The sequence below is a fragment of the Dipodomys merriami genome, unplaced genomic scaffold, assembly GCF_024711535.1.
Source record: "Dipodomys merriami isolate MVZ:Mamm:240054 unplaced genomic scaffold, mDipMer1.0.p SCAF_172, whole genome shotgun sequence".
Taxonomy (NCBI): Eukaryota; Metazoa; Chordata; class Mammalia; order Rodentia; family Heteromyidae; genus Dipodomys; species Dipodomys merriami.
The window spans coordinates 1,583,056-1,603,422 of record NW_027203071.1 but is presented as its reverse complement, the minus strand read 5'-3'; the positions used below and the strand labels follow the sequence as shown (position 1 = coordinate 1,603,422).

Genomic DNA, 20,367 nt, shown 5'->3' with positions numbered 1-20,367 from the left:
AAAAAGAAAATGGAGCTCACTGCATGTACCTGATGCTCACACATGCTCAGTAACTACTCTCTTGCTCATTGCCAGTGCTGGTGCTCAGGGGGACTGAGAATCACTAGCACCTATTGTTGTAAAGATGAGGTCACCTGACTAGCAGCATGGCTGCACCAGGAAACTTGTGAGCAATGCAAACTCTGAAATACAACCAGCCCCACTGAATCAGAAGCTAGAGAGAGAAGATTCAAAAAGATTTTTTGTCGGGGGGAGGGGTCCGGTTGTGGGGCCTGAACTCTGGGCCTGGGCGCTGTCCCTCAGCTCTTCAGCTCAAGGCTAGCGCTCTACCACTTGAGCCACAGCTCCACTTCTGGCTTTTTTTTTTTTTTTGCTTATGTGGTGCTGAGGAATCGAACCCAGGGCCTCAGGCATGCAAGACAAGCACTCTACCACTGAGCCACCTTCCCAGGCCTCAAAAAGATTTTTTAATAAGGCTCCTCTTGGGGATCCTGATGCACCCTCAAGTTTTATGTCTTTGTTCTCTCTGTTCCAGGAAGTCTTCCTAGAGTTTTCACTAGGTATCTGGGAGCATTTGGTGGAGAAAGTCTTGCAAAGAGTAAAAAGAATAACATGGTTCTGGTGGTACAGCCTTGAGCACAAAAGCTAAGGGACGACACCCAGGCCCTGAGTTCAGGGCCAGTAATGGTGCGTGTGTGTGCACACGTGTGCACACGCACACACAAACACAGACACATACACGAGAAGGATGATGAGACTGCACAATTAGAGTAAAGATAGAGAGGAAGAAAAGCAAATAAGAAAGAAAAAGAAGAGGAGGCTCGGTATTAATGGAACATGAGTTTGTTTTCTTGCTCTAAGGAAGAGTGACTCCGCACTTCCCCCATGTCAGGACAGTTCCCTAGCTTAAGCAAACTGGATTACTGTTGCCACTAGCTGTGTGACCTTTGGCAAGTGACTTCACCTCTGAATTTCAGTTTCCTGAACTGACAGATCTCCAACAGTTCCTTTGCATTTAACTTTCTACAATTCTGCTCAAAGGAATGGGAATTTACTCGGACATGTGGAGTGATGCCTAAGCATAAGCATCTCCTCTTCTGGGAGACTTCTGGGGCTGCAAAACCTAAAACATAGGGGCTGCCTAGGGACCTGGAGTAAACAACTTCCTTCCTGGCAGGTTGGAGCATCCTGAACAGAGCAGAGGGAAATTCCAGGCCATCTGGATGTGAGAGAATTGTAGTCATCTACCCATGTTACAGGAGCCTGCCTTCCGGAGATAGCATTATGTCACTTAATTGCTCATTATGACCTGGAAAACTCCTCAGGGATTCTAGGGGTGGGAGGCATTAATGCACCAACTCAGGCCTTCTTTTCCTGTTCCCCACAGGAGGTCCCCAGCGGCTAGTCAGCCTTCTGTCTCCAGAGTCAACCTGCAAGGTAGGCCATGCCCTGAGATCTTTTTCAGTGTTTCAAACTACACATGTGTCACTTATTCACAACCAAACTGCCAAATAACGCAGCATTCCTTTGCCTGCTATGGTTCTCACATATGTCTCTTGGGGACTTTTTTCAAGGTGCTTGGCGCTTCACTTTGTTTCACTGAGAGGACAAATTACAAGTAATAGTAAATAATTTGAGAATCCAATGAACAAGTGGTACTGATGGTTCTGATCAGGAGCCTGAGGCAGAAATCTGTTGAGAGTACAACTTGCCTTCAGCTTACTGGCTCCAGTGAACTCCAGGAAAGCTAACCTCAAAGACCCTCAAGGTGTGCACCTTGGCCCCGAGGCTCCCAGGGGCCTGTTAGTGGTTTTCCTCTTAGCGTCACCTCCAGATCCCACTTGAATCTATATCCTCGCCAGGTGTGAAACCAAAGGTTCTTTCCAAGTTACAAATCATTTCTATTGGAAGTCATCCAACATTGTTCCTTCAGGGTATTTTGTGTATGTGGTGTGTGTGTGTGTGTGTGTGTGTGTGTGTGTGTGTGTGTGTGTGTGTGTGTGTGTGTGTGTGTGTATGTGTGTGTGTGTGTGTGAAAAAACCTTACCTCTCACCTTCCAGAAGAGTAGATCTGCTTTTTCTGTAGGAGTGAGAGCTGCTGAAAGGAAGGGCCATCTTGAAGGAAAATCATAGGAATGTGTGTGTTCAAGGCACATTCTTCTTGCTTAAAATACAACCAGGTAGATGCCCTTTAAAAAAAAGCCACATGGGGCTGGGAAGGTGGCTCAGTGGTAGAGCACTTGCCTTGCATGCCTAAGGCCCTGGGTTTGATTCCTCAGCACCACATAAGCAAAAAGCCGGAAGTGGCGCTGTGGCTCAAGTGGTAGAGCGCTAGCCTTGAGCTGAAGAGCTGAGGGACAGCTCCCAGGCCCAGAGTTCAGGTCCCACGACCGGACCCCCTCCCCCGAAAAAAAGCCAAATGGAAGTCTTTCCCTTGAACCTACCCATTACTCTAGTGTAGGCTTCAGCAAAACAACAAAGGAAACAATTAAGATGTACTCTCATACCTAAACCACCTGACAACTAACACTACCCATACAATTTCTATTTCCAGAAGAGCTGCTCTCATCTCTTTATTCTTATGATCTTTCTTGCTTGGATGTTGTGTTCTGATCCTATTCTGACCCTAAGTGTCATAGAAGTGCTATAAAAACCTAACTTCTAAAAGAAGGGAATAAAGGCAGTGGATTCCTTTGGCTCTTTGGCTTCTGAAGTATTTATGGTATATGCTTTAAAAAATGTATGTATAAAACTGAAAACAGGAATAAAAATAAAAGAAAGACATTAAATAAAGGTGAGTTTACTCCAAAGCTCTATGATATGAAATAAGAAGTAAATAATACTCTATAGACTTCAAAAACCTGGGTGCTGGATGTACTGTTTCCTTTAGAAATTTTATAAAAAGAAATAGACTGGCTTAACATATAACTGGTGTCGCATACCTGGAGATCAAAGGAGAGGGTTTTGAAACTTTTATTTTATCTTGATGGCCCACAAGAGAGGAACCATTGCTAACTTTTGTGTTTGCCAAATTAACTAAGATGTTTTTGATACTCATTGGAATAATTAGACTATATTTTTCTATTTCTTAAAAAAATTCTGACACACATTAGGAGAATGTGCGTGATATTTGTGGATCTATAAATTAAATCCTTAGCTAAGAGTCGGTTGCAAAGATCATTTTGTGATTATTGGCATAGTAGCTACAGCTTGCCAACTAGAGTTTCTTTTGCTATGTTTTTAAACAATGGAGTAAAGAAATGACAATAACACTTAGGCAATTTGTTTTTGTCTGTCTTTGTGGCAAACTACAAAAATCCTGGCTTTTTCTTGGGAAGAGACTGTAGTGGTACCAATTATTACGTAATTATGGGTTTCAAAATCTCCCTTAACAGTTAACCACAGTCAGAAAAGGAAGGAGGAGCCACACATCCCGTGTTTTGTTCTTATTATCAGCTTAAATAAGTCAGGCAGATTTTTCCTGTTATTTTAATATTTATCGGCATATGACAAAGAGGTGTGTTTAAATAGAAACTTTAAAGGGGAATGAAAAATAAATGGCTCAAGCAAACAGAATAGAGAGCCAGAGTACTGCTTAAAACATACTTTTTTTCCATGACAGTAAGATCAGGTTTTCACTTATTATAAGTACTGAAGTTGAATGCATGCATTTCAATATGAAACCTAAGATACAAGGTACAAAATATTCACCAGAAATTTTACAGATTTAGCAACAATGTAATTGGTTAACAAAGCCTGACTGCTTTAGATAACTGTACTCTTGTACAAAAGCAAGTTTAAGACAAAGCCAGATCTTAAAAGACAGCTCCTCCTCCCCCTCCTTACCCTCCCTCTTTCTGCTCTTCTATCACCTTTCCCCTCTTTCCCTTCTTTGTTCTTATTTCTTTATTGATATAAACAAAGGAAATAAAATTCATTGCTTAAAGTACTTGTCAGAAGCCAAGGTTAAGCTGATAAATTTATTCTTACAAAGTGATCATTAACTGAAACAAGCGATGGGGATTATAGATCTCTCTGTCTGAAATACCTTTCTTTTCACTGTTAAAACAATTCATAGCTGTCCTGATTCAAAAGAAATTTCTCTGCTTTTTGGTATAATTGCTCTGTTTCTTTTTACTGTGGCAACAGTTTGATTCTAGGATATGCTATGATTTCTGGCTGGTATGTCTCTCTTGGAGCTACATCTCATCTCTTTATTCATGAAGAGAACTACCTATTTGGACTTTATCTGCAAGCAAATGCTGATAAAATTGCAGTTTAACCATAAGCTAATGTTTTTATCTTTATGGCTATGAAGAGTAACCAGTTGTCTTTTTCTTTTGTAATAAAAATCAATTATTAGCCAGGTGATGGCAGCTCATGCCTGTAATCCTAAAATCAAAGTTCAAGGCCAGCTGGGGAAGAAAAATTTGTGATACCCCCTCACTCTGTAATTGGGTATAGCAACATGTGCCTTTCATCCTAAGCTACATGGGAGGCCAAGATTAGGAGGATCGAGCTTCCAGGTCAGCTAGATCAGAAAAGTCCAGTGGATGCAGTGTCATGCACTGGTCATGGGAAGCCCATGATGGAAGCCTAAAATAGGCAAGTCGTGGTCCAGGTGCACCCCAGGGCAGGAGATAAGCTCCTAATTCAAAAACAAAACAAAACAAGCTGAAACTAAAAGGCCTGAGTCAAAACGCAGCCTCTAGTTCAAACATCAATACTACCAATTAAAAAACCAGCTATTACGTTGAAATTAAAAGAGCTTTGGAGCACATTCCATAAACTGCTTACATAGGCTGATGTATTTATACATATTTTGAATAAAAAGTTAAATCTGAGATATTAGAACTTTGACCTGTGAGTAAGAAAGCCAAGTTAAAGGAAAGGCGAACTTTAAACCCAGAAAGAACAGTGTGGAAGCCAAATACCCTCTGGTTGAGGAGAGCAAAGCTGTAAATCCTTCTGGGGGTGTTGAAAACGTGAACATTGTAACGTTTTTAATGAGGCTTCAATCTGTATCACAGCTTGCTTTTCCACAGGCATAAATTCCAGGCTTTTGCCATAGGGAGCTGAAGGGTTCAAACAGAAAGGGAGCGACAACACGAAAGAATCAATGAAAGAAAACTGTGAGACTGGAACTTGAATTCTGCCACCAATACAAATTCAAAATGGAAACACATTTTAGCAATGCACCTCCCTGGAATTATTTTCAATAGACAAGATCAGATACTATTTTATAAAACTCCGCATGCATACATACATGTGTACGCACAGGTGATTGTGTCATCCATCCTCCCACTTTTCCAACACATTTATGCTTTGCTTTTGCGTGCATTTCATTAGTAGTTACAAGTACTCAAAAATTGGCCAAGAAGATGAATTATCTTGTGGCGACTGCCATTACACCATGATTCTTCACTTTATCATCATTTCTGAGTCATATAAACGTGGCATGATTTAAACCAAAAAAATGTCATCCCTATATTATTTACGCAGCTAAAGTGACCTATGAGGTGTGATATCCTATACTCACATTTTTGCTCTAAAATTTGCCAATAAACATTACGAAGATTGTAACCCAGGAGTCTGTAGGTCATCATGAATGAGAACAAGTCACCTCAGCAAGATAACTAGAGGATTGTCGTGAGACGACCAGCCGGCTGCAGACACAAAGTCTATCTCAGCTTGGGTATCCACAGCCTTGATTGATGGTGGTTTTCAACACTGGTCACTTCAAATACATTTCAAGACTCTATTCGGAGAATTGGGATGAGGCAGTATAGAGATTTCCAGTAAAATCTGAAACGGGCTGGCCTAAGAGAGAAACAATCTTAATTAAGATTTCCAGTGCTCCCGGGGATCCAATTCTTCTAGTCTAAGTGTAGGCCTTTCTGGAGGAGGATGACTCCACCAGTTAATTAAACAAAAGAAGAGGCCTTTTCCTAGGAAGCCCGTTTCTCCATGCAGATTCCTCTCATGCCAACCCTTGCCTTTTGAGCTTCAGAGGGTGTACTAGATTCAGGGTCTCTTTGAGATGTCCTCCAAAGGCACTGAGAAATCTGAGATTCTCAGCAATTCAGAAAGTCAAGACATTGGTTTCCTTCTCTTTCTTTGCCCCGGAGCTCCCAGAGCTGGAGATAAGAGGGAGACTGTGCATGGGCAGAAGGCTCTGTGGGAGCAGCAGTGATGGCCTGAATGCTGAGTGGTGTCAGATGACTGGAAATGAAGCCCAGCATAAGCAGAACCTTTGCTTGGTTTCTACATTAAGCAAGAACTGGCAGGCAGGATTACAACATTTATGGGCAAATAGGAATAAAATCAATTCTTGTTACCCAAGGCTGTGAACACTCACAATAAAGGAAGGATAGAAGGTAATAAAAATAAACAAAAAAAAGTAAAAAGGAGAAAAGACAAGGAAAACTAGAAATAGTAGACTATGTTTTACTAAGTATTTTGGATGCAGTGTCACCTGAATTATTGGGATAATTTTTAAAATAATTATTGGCTTCATTTCCCACCTTGGGAAGTTTAGGAAGCCTGCATATTAAACAAGAGAGAAAACACCAGAAAAGTTCCAGTAATTCTGAGAATACTTCTTTAAATTTTCATTTCTTGATCATTATTTTTATCCAAAATGGTCTTCTTTTGCAAATTTACCCTAGAGTATCAACACTGAGCTTATTTATATTGATTTGCAATCATTTCATATGTGTCTAAAATCAAGCATGGTTATTTACAAAACTATTAACAAGCCAGTTGAAGTGTGAATAGTTATAATGTTGCCCTTAAGCAAAATATTGCCAAAAATAACACCTTTCTCATTAATGGCTCATTAGTTCAAAATTAATTTCTAAATTTGGTATGAATCTTTTTTATTTTTTGCGTACTTTAATGGAACCAATGAGACCCATACCACTTCATCTCTTATTAGCTGCCTGAAGGGCTGAGTTCATTCCACCAAGAATCCACTTCATGTTTTTGTTCTGCTGAGAAACACCATCCTCCACCCCCCTCCAGAAAGTTGGAATCATGCATGTTAGTAAGTATTTCAGTTATGCTATTGACGTCAATGGAGTCATTAAATAGATTGCTGGCCCTCCCAGAGGCAAATCGCTGCCAGGGACCTAGATACAGACACTTTCCTCTCCCTCCCTCCCTCCCTCCCTCCCTCTCTCTGTCTCTCTGTCTCTCTCTCTGTCTCTCTGTCTCTGTCTCTGTCTCTGTCTCTGTCTCTGTCTCTGTCTCTGTCTCTGTCTCTGTCTCTCTCTCTCTCTCTCTCTCTCTCTCTCTCTCTCTCTCTCTCTCATAAAGACAACCATCAGGTTTTGCTGTAGCTGTAAGCCAGAGAAAGGGGAATGTTTATACTGTTAGACCTATCTCCAAACAGTTTCTTTCTTTTGCATTTAGTCCCAGCCTTTCTTTTCTCTTTGGTTACAGTCGGCTCAGTCAGAAAGATACCCAGAAATTGTTGCCTGAATGTTTTGTGTGCAAAAGCATCTCCTTGCAAATGAGACCATGAAAAAAAAATATGAGTCTTACCTTTTGCTCTACACAGCTCATCTTAATGTTTATTTGGTGGGATAAATTTCTAGGCAAATCACTATTGTCTGTTAGTAAGATTGTGTTTGCTATCTAGTTGCCTGAGTAAACAATTTACACACACACACACACACACACACACACACATTTTTGATTTTCTACCACCTCTGCATAGCTTTGAGCTCTAGCCTCTGGTCTTTGAATCAGCCTTTATGTGCAGCTAGCCTGGTGCTGAGCTGTGGCAGGTTGACTCCATAGTTAGGGGTGGAGGAGGAGCTGGGAATAAAAGCTTCCTTTCCCTTGGATGTCTCATCTGCTGTGCTCCTGCAAGAGGCTGTCCACGTGCATGTGTCCTCCCAAACCCCAGCTGCTGCCCGCCTCAAGCCTGTTCATGCAGCTACCTGGTGTGTTGGCATGTCTGAGAAAACCCTTCAGGAAACAGCTGCCTCCTTCTGGGTGCTTCTGACAGCTCTATTTACCTGGGCAGCCCTAGAAGTCAGAGCCAAGATTCTTCAAACACCTGGATTCTTTCGTGTCCCAGGCTCAAAGTTAGGGAAGCTTCTATAGTAGATTTCTTCAAAGCTGGCCATCAAAGTCTGCCATAGAGCCTACACAATTCAATTCTCACTTCAATCCCTTCCTTTCCCACCTTGCCCTGGACTTACCCCACCCCCACCCAAGGAAGGGTATGTACTTATCACCAAGTATGTATAGAAATGCCAGACATCTGAACATTTGGAGGGATCCTTTTATGTCACCTGGAAACACATATTCATCACCCCTTCTCTTCTGTCCATCTCCCTGCAGTCCTGGCTTTGAGGGATGAGATCACCATTTACCTTTTTATCTCTCTCAGCACCAACTGTAGGTAATTCTTTAGTCTTTTTCCTAGGCTATCCTTGTTTTTTGTTTTTGTTTTGTTTTATGATCCACTGCCCTCTTCTAGTTCAGTGTTTTGTCATCCTGTACCAAAACAATTATGATGAACCTCTGACTTGGATTATTTTCCTGTTTTTCTCTCACCCAATTCAGCCTTCATTCTAATTGTAATATTACTCTTCTAAACCAGGTAATATGTATTACCTTGTCTTGGTTTACCTTGGCCTTTACACTAAGATGAAAACTTACTTTAAAAAATCATCCTTAAATACTTCTTCTTTACCTTCACCTACCTCGTTCTAATGGCCTTTCTGTAATAAACACACACAGCTAATAGCAAGGGCACTGAAGGTACTATTTCTGAGGATGCCAGGCCTGTCTAACCTTTGCTTTTTTACAAGCTCTTTCCTCTCCCTGAGTTGTTCTTTCTCAAAAATATTACCCTCATTATTCAGCTCAAGAGTTTCTTGCATGAAAGCTTTATGTGTTCTACTTCTTAGATTCTGTGGTTAGGATTAAAATAAATGTATAGTCTTAATGAAGGGCTGGCGACATAGTATATGCTTAGAAAACATGACTTGGCTCATCTGAAAAGTACTTTTCTGATCCTTCAAGTCTCAGTTTTTCTACCATCTTCAGAGTAATCAATGCTCTTCTCCCATTCTAAATCAAGAGTGTACCAAGTTCAAATACTAGTTCTTTTTCATAGCCCCAAATTTATAGCACAGAACATAATAGATGCCCAATAAATGTTTATAGCATGGACGAGCCAAAGTGGAAGAATGCCCATATCTGAATCCAAAAGTGTTTAAAGGAACTAAGGTACATATTTGTCTTCGTTCAGGCTTGCCTAAACATCTCTCTACTAGTTCTCACATTGTGATGCCCTGGTTAAACCTGACTGAATACGATTGTGAAGGTACTTGAATAGAAATCTAGTATATCAGTGCAGCAAGAAGTGTCAGTGTTCAAGAAGTGGAATAAAACAAAACCACACGATAGAGTATTGTTCTGTTCATACCAAGCCCAGTGCCTAACATAAAATAGGTTCTTCAGTAACATAATGAATTGAGTTGGGGATCTAGATCAATCTCTGAGACAAATTGCACCAGAGACTCAGTTTTCTCATCTGGAAAATGGGAATTTTCATAATCTATGGTATAAGATTAAATCCGAAAAGGCAATGTAAAATGGCTACAAGTGAGCTAGAGTGTCTCTTTCAAATGGCAGCTCTAACCCTATGCGATCTTGAGACAAATGACTTACCAGCTCTGGGTTTCTTCATCTTAAAAATTGAGATGGGAAACAATGCCTATCTGATATGCGAGTTATTAAAATTAAATAGTGTCACATAGGTAAAACACTCAGGAACTTCCAAGACTGATACTATTAGTCCCAGGTAAGCATGTCTCACATAGCACTGATATAGAATGGTGAAGTTAAGAACCCAGGCCTTGTTTCAGTAAGAAAGCAAAACAAAAGGCTCCTGTTGAGGTCTTTCTAGAAGATTCTGGTATACTTCCTTTTCCAGTAATACAATCTTACCCACATCCATCTGCAGTTTCGCTTTTTATGGTTTCAGTTATCCTCAGTCAACCATGGTTAGGAAATATTAAATTGAAAAATTCCAGAAAGAAAATAATCATGACTTTCAAATCACATACTCCTCTGAGTCACATGACAAAACCCTGCACCATACCGTTGTATACACAATGGGAATTATCCCTGTGTTTTGCAAATCATACTATTTCATTCACCTGCCTGTTTGCTCTGAAGCAGCATCTCAGCTATCCGACTGAATGCTTTAACAGTACTCGTGGTCAAGTAACCCTTTTGGTTTTATTGAATACAGTAACTATTGTATTTAGTCGTTGGCTGCTGTTAATCTCTTGCTGTCCCTAATTTGTAAATTTGTAAATATAAAGTGGGCAAATGTATCAAGTAGGTATACATACATATCCTATACATACACATATAAGGTTCAGAACTATCTGTGGTTTCAGGCATTCATTGGAGATGCCTTAAAAATATATCCTTCAGAGATAAAAGGAAATTAGTATACAACTTCCTTGAAATATTTGTTGTTGTTAGGTTTGGTTCTGTTTCTAGTTAATACTGGAGCTTTAACTCAGAGCCTCATACTCTCACTTGGCTTTTTCACTCAAGGCTGGCACTCTACCACCAGAACCACAACTCCTCTTCTGGTTTTTTGCTGGTTACATGTTCTCCTTCTATAACCATTAAAATCTAGTTAGATAGCAATAGATTTAGAGCTGGAAAGCTGAGAGGAGAGAAGAGCAAGCAAGCCTGAGAAAATACTAAGTTTGGCTGTTTCTCTTAGTAGCAAAGTACAAAAATTGTGAAGTGATGCAGGATTCGGATAACTTAGTGAACGGAGAGCTAGTTCTTCTGAAGCCTCGGAGGCTGTCACATTGTAAGATCACATAAATACCATTGTTTAGCTCATGGAGGTTTCATTTAAATCCAGCTCCCAGATTTGACACAGGCTTCTTCTTCGGGCCCAGGTATCTCAGCCCAGGCAGCTCAGCAGGAGCTATAAATAGAAGCTGATGAAGAGTTGCCCTTTGTAGACAAGCAAAAAAAAAATCCTACTGGCAGGCCCAGTATCAAGGAGGACTTCCATTCTTTTTGCACAGACTTCTTGCCCCCTCTCCCACCCACAGTTACTGTTGACAGGAGAAAGCAGCTCACACCCACCTCACCCTCTTCTCTCTTTAGAAGGATTTTAGGATGGGCCTGGAGAAGAAGGAACCTGGGTGTTTGCTTAGAGAAAAAGGAGGGAGAAAAGGGGAGCATCTAAGTTTCCTTTTCTGCCCCTTTCAGCCAGAGACAGCATAGTCCTGGGGGCAGGGTGCATTCTGCCTGCCTGCTTCTCGCCAGCCCCTGGCCAGCACATTATAGAGTGGCCTCTGGAGCTGTTCTGGGAAGCCAGGAGCACTTCAGGGAACAGTCTTTCACCCAAGAGAAGAGAAACAAAGCAGGGACTGTCCCCTTGAAATAGAGAACAGGCAACAGAACTCACTGAATCTTCCTTTATTGTTTTGACTTCCTCCCAACCAGAGCTGTTGACAAGGACCAAAAGTGACCCTCGGAGTTTTTGTGATTTTCCTACCCCCACCTTGGCTGTGTTCACAAAGTGAGTTGGGAGTATGATAATCAACCATCTCCTTTGATTTGTGGAGGCAGCAAAATGGATTCTGCAGGATTTCTCTGCCCCCAGTTAGAATTTGGGCCTACTGTCTTCAGGGCCTACTTTGGCTCATACCACTAGAATGACAAACCAGGCAATTTACAAAGCCTCACATGCCTACCTTGGGCAGCTGGCAGAGAAAGACATTCATAGTTATCCCATTCGTGTTGCATGCCAGGGACCCTGTACATAGAACTCTGTGTCTCCATTATTGCTGTGGCAGATTCACATCTGTTCCTATTTCACAGACTGGAAAAGAGAGGCTTCAGAGAGAATACAGAGCCAAGTACATCATCAGCAAGTGGTAAAACTGAAGCATGAATCTATAATTCTGGAAAACCATGCTGTTTTTTCTAGTGTCTCTACCACATTGTCCCTGCCTTTAGTCTATTGCAAACCTTGAAGACCATAGCCAATAGAACAGTAAGAATGGTAGGAATGTCACAATGGGAGAGCAAACAAGATTACATGATTATCACTAACCTGAAATTATTACCTAGGAGAAGCCTCTTTTTTGTTGTTGTTTTCATTCTTAGTTGTTGCTGTCTTTCTATGTGAGAGGGAGCAGTACTGGAATTTGTACTAAAGGCCTGTGCCTGCTAGGCAGGTGCTCTACCACTTGAGATATACCTCCAGCCCTTTTTTTGGTCGAGTTATTTATTATTCAGATAAAGTTTTACATTTTTGCCAGAGTCATCATTACATGCAATACTTCCACCTATGCCTCCTGTGTATCTGGAGAGGCATGCATCACTATGTCCTACGTTAAAATATATATATATATATATATATATATATATATATATATTGTTAACAATCATTGTCATAGTATTTTATACAAACATATAACACATATTGATCATATTTACTTAGATATAGCTTTCTTCTAAGTAGTTCATCTCATCTGTTTTATTCCAAGTAGCAAGAAAGCACCTAAGTCTTAAACATCTCTTATGTATTTATTGTTTATTTATTTGTGCAAAAAGGTTTATTAAATCCCTTCTGTATATGAGGTACCATGTTAGCTGCTGAATATATGATAATAAAGGAAATACCTGGAGAATCATAGTTCAAAGACATCTTTAATCAATCAGCAAAATACTAGACTGAAGGTGTGGCTTGAGTAGTAGAGCACCAATTAAGAAAGAAAGCTAAGTGAATGCATAAGGCCTTAAATGAAAGTGCCTGTGTGCATGTGCACACACACATGCACACACACACAGAGGCAGGCAGGCAGGCAGGCAGGCAGGCAGACACAGGAACTAGACTGGTTGTGTTTAAGTCTAATGCTGTTCCTTTCCTTATGACTGCAGATGAAGCAGATTCAGTAGCTTTGGACCTTGGTTTTCACATCTATTCCACACAGAATAGAAAATTAGCCAATTGTATATAAAGTGTTTTGAGCAGTAGCTAGCACACAGAGAGCACTCAATACATACTAATTACTTCAAATGTGTTATAGCTTCTTGACTATTAATTAGCCTGTAAGCCCAGACCCGGCAGAAGATAATGCTTCAGAAGTATTTTATTGAAGAAAGAATGAATAAGAAAAGAGAGATAGTTCAACAAATTTCAATTGAAAAAATAAAAATAAGAAAAAGAATTTCTATCCTGCTCATGGAAAAGGGGGTTTCTTGAGTCAGGGATAGATATTTGCTAAGGAGGAGTTTGCTTCTAAAGACAGAACTGTATGGCTTTGCAACTGCCCGGCTGCTCCAGCTTCGAAGAGCCTGAAACAATGTCCATGGGCAAAAAATTTGCTTCAAAATCTGTGATACCCATCTGGATTGCCATCTGTACAAACAGAAAATAGAACTTACGAAAAAGCTTTTTTTGTTTGTTTTTCTTTCAGGCAATGTGAGTGTTTCTCTTGCAACAAAGGCAAGCCCAAACCTCTGAGTTCTTCATTTTGGAAGGACAGGTGCAGTGGAGCCAGCTGCCCTACCAAAACACTGACTGCCATTGCATCCCTGCATTGCTAGCAAGGTCTCAAAGGAACAATGGCTCTGAGCTGGCAAGTAAAGTCACAGCCTAAGTGTAGGGCATATGTAGGGAGGGGCTTTGCACATAGTTTTGTAAGCTTATAGGCATTCCATGCCAAAGGTGCCTTTGCTTCTTGCAACTCCACAGAGCACTTGCTTTGACGGTGACTCTTGCAGTGGGCTGAGTGCCCCAGCTCTGCATGGTGTGTGTATGCCTTAGGAAAGAATAAGGGCTCTCTCCATGATTTTTTTCATCAACACAATGGGTCTCTGTTCCCACTGACCTGGTTTTCCATTATTACTTTCCTCTCTCACTGCAAGCCGGTCTTCTCCCAGAAACCATTCTAGGTCTTCCATTGATTTACCCCTCTATTCATGCTCCTCTTTCCCAGCCACCTTCCATATGGTCTTCTTAATTTAACTAAAAGGCTCTGGAAAGCTTCCTACAGCTGATTCAGAACAATTTCAAGAATAATTGTCAAGAATTTCGCATTCAATCACATTGGATTGGACTAGCATATTCTGTGTATTCCCGCATCATTCATGTCAGCAACTACAGCCTTTAGTTATGGCTTAATCCAAGGGTAGAGGTGGATATCCTTGTGTATAAGATTCAAACTCTTAAATTTGATACATCTAGAAATAAGGAATAAGGGGCAGGAAAGTAAAGACACTACCAGTCAAGACCCTCTTCTTTATTTCCAATTTAGCTGCTAGCCAAATGTGCAAAATATTTTTATGGCAATACTTCGATGCATGCTTATGATTCAATACTGTAACATTCTCAAGTTTACACATCAGGCTAATTGTTACAGGGACCAAGAAACCAACCACCAAACCAAAAAAGAAAAAAAGAAAAAAAAGAAAAGAAAATCTGTCTTGAGAGTCACTAGAATTATATCTCATTTTGCTATAAGTAAGCTATATAAAATCCAAGAAAATAAAAGTCTTTCTGACCTAGACTTTATTTCAAAACACAAATAAATAACCATTCTTCTCAGCTCACAGAGTTGTTTTGGAAACCAAAAAGTAATTAGGAAGATCAAGATCAGAAGTACAAAGGATTGCTAATTTGAATGCCTTGATGGAACCCATAATGTGACACCACAGGCTCACCCCTGTTCTCCTCACCATTCCCATTCTTGAGAAAAGAGAAAATCTGGGACTTTGGCCATCCAACAAGGCCAATCTGTTTGTACTCACTGCCTGAAGCCCACAACCAATATCTTACGTGAGGGAAGGGGTTGGTGAAAGTCTTCTTTATGTACATTACTGATTTTCACAGAGTGATGTTTAAAACAAAATTTAGAAATTTGAATGTCAAATTCACTGGGTCATCTTTGAGATTTTCTTCTTTCTCTTGTTGGAATATTTAAATTGCCCAATTTATCCTTGCCCTCTTGAGTCTCCTGTTTCTGACTGACAAAACCCCCAGCCCTCTGCAGAATGCATTGTCACCAGGTTACCCTCCAATCCAAGTCTCTTTCCAGCCTTCTGCTGACCACAGCATCAAGCACTGGCTCTCCCTCTGAATTCAATATTTCTAGTGAAGTTTTCTAAATCGGAAGATATCTTAGACCTATTAAGCTTAGATGGAAGAAAAGTCATATTGGATGTAGCTCAGGGACAAAATATTGCTTCCATGGAAAGCTGAGAGTAGGTGGACTAGCAGTGGTAAACCTCAATCCAGAGGCATGTACCTTAAGACAGGTGCCAATGTGGCATCTTTTGCTCCCTGACAATGAGGATAGTTCACAGGTCTAGATATCTAGGCCTATGAGGACACCTTCCATGGACAGCTTCTACTTCCCATCTACCTTTCCATAAAGAACTGCTCTTACCAGATCACTACACAGAACCCACTTAACTATTTTTTTGAGGCTTAAGTTCTAACATCTCACCATGTTCCTTTTCTGTAAACCTTTTTGTAGAGGGTCTTGAATAACTAGCTTTTGCTTCAGTGGTAAAAACATTTGTCTGAATCTCTCAGCAATGGAATATGCTTCTACTCTCTCATTCTGTGTGTTTGTGGGATGGCTTAAGACTATACCCTTTAAGCTTCTGGGGAGCAGGAGGGGAGTAAGGGGTGGGAGGGAGACTCTCCAGACAACTCTGAGACTTTTCTTCCCTGCTTTGCAGTTGTAAAACACAGAACTGCACTGTAGTTTGATAAATCCATTTCGTTCTGTCCTCCACCTGTTTCATTTGTTTGCAAAGATCTAGCCATGAAGCTTTTGTTTCAAACACCAGGTATGGGAAGTGAGCATCAGCATGAGCTTTTTGGTAGAGTGATATTGGACACTCAATTAAAAAAAAAAAAGAAACCTTCTATCATCAAGAATGTTAACTCTCACAAAGTCAATATTATGATCCTCTTTTTTTTTAACCCAGTGAAAGTATGCCTCAGCAAAGTAAACTAGCAAAAGAGAAACTCAGCCAGTAGATATAGGAACTAGGACTTAAAGCCTCTCTCTTCTGACTCCCATCTCTATGTACTTGGCTCTAGCCCTAGGTACAGGTGCTACAGGTAACATGCACACCTGTCTTAAAGGTGTATGTTGCCTGTTCTGAGGTTTATGGCTGCTATTCTAGTCACTTAGCTTCCCCTGAACAACACTCATGATTTTCTGAGCTATTCTTTTCTCCAGATTCTAAAACTACAGACATGATTCCAGTAAAGACTGTTTTCACTTCCAAGAACAAGTCCCCTGCTCTGAAGGAATGTGGGGCTTGGGGTAGGCCATCTTGGCAGGGAAATGAGGTAAGGGAAAGTTTTAGGACATAGCAGAGTACTGTTCCCTGCTGGCCAGATATTCCCAGTTTCTGACATCACAAGGAGAGAGTCAGATTGCAGATCTATAGTGAAACTTAGGGCGTGCCTTGCTTCAACAGAAGGAGGCAACCATCCAGTTGTAGAGCAGCTCTGGAAAGTCCCATTTTATATAATTTGCTTTGTTCAACTTCCGACCTCCGGTGAAATTAGATGACTTAAATGAAAGATCACTGGGCTGGAACTCAAGAAAGTTAACATTTTAGTAGCAGTACCAATCAGGTAAGTGTGGGACATGGAGGTTCATCCTTTACTCTCCCAGACTTAGTCATCTTGTGTCTTCAAGACCAAAATCCAATCTTATAGCATCTTCAAACTTCTAAAATGGCCCCTGGCCACAAATAGTTGGGTGTTGATGTTAGAGTGGAGACTTCTTTGCCAGAGAAGAAATAGCCCCTGAATAGTAATCGAGGAATCTGGAATTCAAGCTCCACCCCCAGATCTCAGTCTGATTCCAAAACTTGGTCTTCTTTCTAAAACATAGTGGGTTTTAGTTTTTTGTCATTCCCTCTTGTAGCTGTCACAAGTCAATTGCAAGTATGCATCCAGTGCTCATGAATATTAGGGAAACACAAAATGGACTTCACCCAAATGTAAAGATATTTGCATAGGGAGGACCAGAGTGCCCTGTATTAGATCCCTGACTATTCTTAAGGTAATTATTCCCTATATATTCTCTATACTTTAGTTTCTTCCTTTTGGTTCTCTTCACCTTTAAACACTTCATCTTGGAGTTGTAAGGGGGTGAAATGAGTTCTCTCATGTAATATGGCCTGTTACAGAGCCATGAGTCCATCATTGTTGCTACTATATTTTTGTCTGCTCCTCTTGTGCCAGGAACTGGTTGATATTGGGTCTTGATCACTGACATTTAATAAACTTGTTGAATCCAATTATTTATTTAACAAATATTTAAAAAGCTTCTACTATGTGGAAAGCTGTCTGATTGGGCCTTGGTAAAATCTAAAACATTTTACAACTTGCTTAGGGTAAAACATAGAGCTTGTGTAAATCTTCTTTTTCTTCTTCCTCTTCTCCTCTTTTCCTTTTTTACTCATCTGTTCTCTTCCTCCTCCCCATCCTACTCCTGCTCCTGCTGCTGCTGCTGCTGCTGCTCCTCCTCCTCCTCCTCCTCCTCCTCCTCCTCTTCCTCCTTCTTTTTCTTCTTCTTCTTCTTCCTTCTTCTTCTTCTTCTTCCTTCTTCTTCTTCTTCTTCCTTCTTCTTCTTCTTCTTCTTCTTCTTCTTCTTCTTCTTCTTCTTCTTCTTCTTCTTCTTCTTCTTCTTCTTCTTCTTCTTCTTCTTCTTCTTCTTCTTCTTCTTCTCCTTTTCTTCTTCCTATTTCTCTTTTTTCCTGCCTCCTCAATTTTTATGGCCCATGTTTGTAAAGTGTCAAAGAACAGCAATGAAATTAACCCAGATGTAATACTTAATAAGGTAGATTATCCAAGAGGAAGTAGGATTCACAGCATACTAATAGGAAGATTAGAATCTTAAAGGGAAAAATCTCTTAGAACTCTGAGGTCAGACAAGATAATGCCACCTAATTTTGAAAAGTTCTCTGTGTGTCACAGAGAAAGAAGAGGAAGAGAAAGAGGCACATTATCTCATTTGTTCACATTCTTGTTCACAAATTCATTCACTCTAAAAGCACCTGATAAGTATTAACCACATTATGAATCAGCCAATGTGCTTGGTAGAGAAAATACAGGAATGAGTAAGACAGTTTCTTCCCTGGGGGAGCTTACAGTCTTGTGGGGCAAACTAAAATTGATGTGTGATACATCATAATAAGAATTTGCCAGCAGCACAAATAAAGTTCTCTCAAAGCATACAGGAAGGCAGGTAGTTTGGAGCCAGGATCCTAGCTTTAGATAGTAGGTGATACCTGAAAAGTTTACAAATTGGGTTTTATCGAATTTTAAAAATTAAAAATTTCCATACATGGCTGTCATTTTGACTCTCAACCAGCACATTCAGTAAGTACCCATTGCAAGCAAGGGCATCTGAAGACAGATTAATTTTGACTAGGCCCACTAGAACAAGGAAGGTATAAGTGATAGGTTCTGAGCACTACCTTAAGACAAAGTGAAAAGTATTAAGAATGCAGACCATCTGAAATAAAGGGATAGGGGCCAAAAGACTGTGAACTATCATTCATTGGAATAAAAGTCATCCTGAGGTTTCTTTGCAGACAGGGAAGATGGGAGAGATGCAGTAGGATTGGTATGAAAGATTGAGGAGGAAGATAGTTAGGGTTTTCTGTACCCAGCACATGAACTGAGATTTGATTTTGGTTCAGTAAAATGCCATAGATATTTTTCTAGCAGGATTATAAGTTCTCAGCTCTGTATTTCTTAGGATGGTTAATATAGCATTGGCTTCTCTGATCAGAAACAGGATCAGATGGAGTCAGAAGATATGAGAGATCAGTGGATCTCATTTTGCCCACCAGTGAGCTGTCCGATCTTGAATAAGTTGGCAACCCTTCTTAGTCTTAGCCTCCTCATCTATATCATAAGCAAGGAACCCCTCCCTTCCCCCACTCCCCACCAATACAACAGCAGCACTGACCACAGCACTTTTGTTGATAGTTGTTTTCTGAGTAGCATTCTGCTAGGCCATCTCCTAATAATGGATAAATCTCAAAACAACTCTAAGAGTACTTAAAAAAATGAAGGTAAAATTTCTTAAATACCTATCAATTGCTCTCTTAAATATCCCACAAGACAACTGAAGACAGATGCATGCAAAGTCTTAAACACAGTACTATGTGTAATAGTCCAAATTACAAATAAATCATCTGTCCATCAACTGCTGACTGGCTAGACAAAAGACATCATACTCATGCAATGAATCATTACTCAGCAATAAGACACAAATGAGCAATATGCTACTGTCAATATGGAAGGACCCCCTAAAATTATGCTTAGTGAAAGAAGACAGATGTGGGATGCTACATATTTTATGGTTCTATTTATATGAAATCACATGATGAGGCAAAGGAAAAAATATCCAAAATGCTTACTTTATGAGACTAAAGCAAGGAGCATTAACAGTAAAGGTGCAGGAGAGAAAAAGTAGGGTGAGAGAAATGGAATTAAACTGATTTACGGAAAGGATTTTACACCATAGCAACTCTGTTAAAAGCCACTGAGTACTTGAAAAGTTAAACAGATGGTACACAAAATCAGCTTCATTGTAACTATTTAAAACACCAAAACCAATTCTGAAGTAGATATGGTTCATATGTCCACTTTCTAGATGGGGATATTAACTTTCTCAAAATCTTTACTGAGAAGTAAAGATTCAAAACTCTGTGTCCGAGCCTGAGCCTATGTCCTTGGCTACTATCCAATACTACATGCTCCCTATGAGACAAAGTGGTTGTGAAAATGATATTAAGCAGAAGACACATAATTTTACACATTACGTACAGAACAAGCATGTATAATCCGCTGTCAAAAAGTAAATTTTTGCTGATTCTGAGCTGGGTTGAAGTTAGCCAGAGGGAATGAGTGGAGAGGCCTAGGAGGAAACAAAGCAAAGGGCTGAACCATGATCTAGGCTGGAAGGTACTAGGAATCTGCCCAGAGCACTGTCAAGAGAAAGAACAGAAGTTGTGGAAGATGAAGTCAAGAAAGGGTTATGTGTTTCCTCTACCTCACTTTCACTCTTCTATTAACAAGAGGAGACAAAGAACAGAATTCTTCCTTTCCTTTGGCAAACAGCTGACACACTTTCCCATCATAAACTTCGTAATTCAGGATGTAAAACCAAATTCAACAGCCCAACCCAGCCAGAAGGTTAAATAAATAGATGCCAAATAAATAAGGTTAGTTCCCCCACACCCTTTGCCCACAAGTCTCTACAGGAGATACCATATACTACTGCTCATTGATGTCTCCTAGTCAACTGTGCT

At 40.3% G+C, this 20,367-nt stretch overlaps 1 protein-coding gene across 7 annotated transcripts in view; it reads left to right on the top strand.

Annotated features, from left to right (window-relative positions):
- Positions 1–20,367, top strand: part of Pde4b (phosphodiesterase 4B) — a 522,330-nt gene that overhangs the window by 409,354 nt on the left and 92,609 nt on the right. For 6 of the 7 annotated variants that reach the window (XM_070025809.1, XM_070025806.1, XM_070025807.1 and 3 more), the window contains one exon: positions 1,388–1,437. In XM_070025809.1, coding sequence (XP_069881910.1) covers positions 1,388–1,437 — 50 coding nt within the window. Of the gene's footprint in view, positions 1–1,387; positions 1,438–7,027; positions 7,046–20,367 lie in introns of those variants that run through there. The other variant, XM_070025813.1, reaches the window with a different exon arrangement.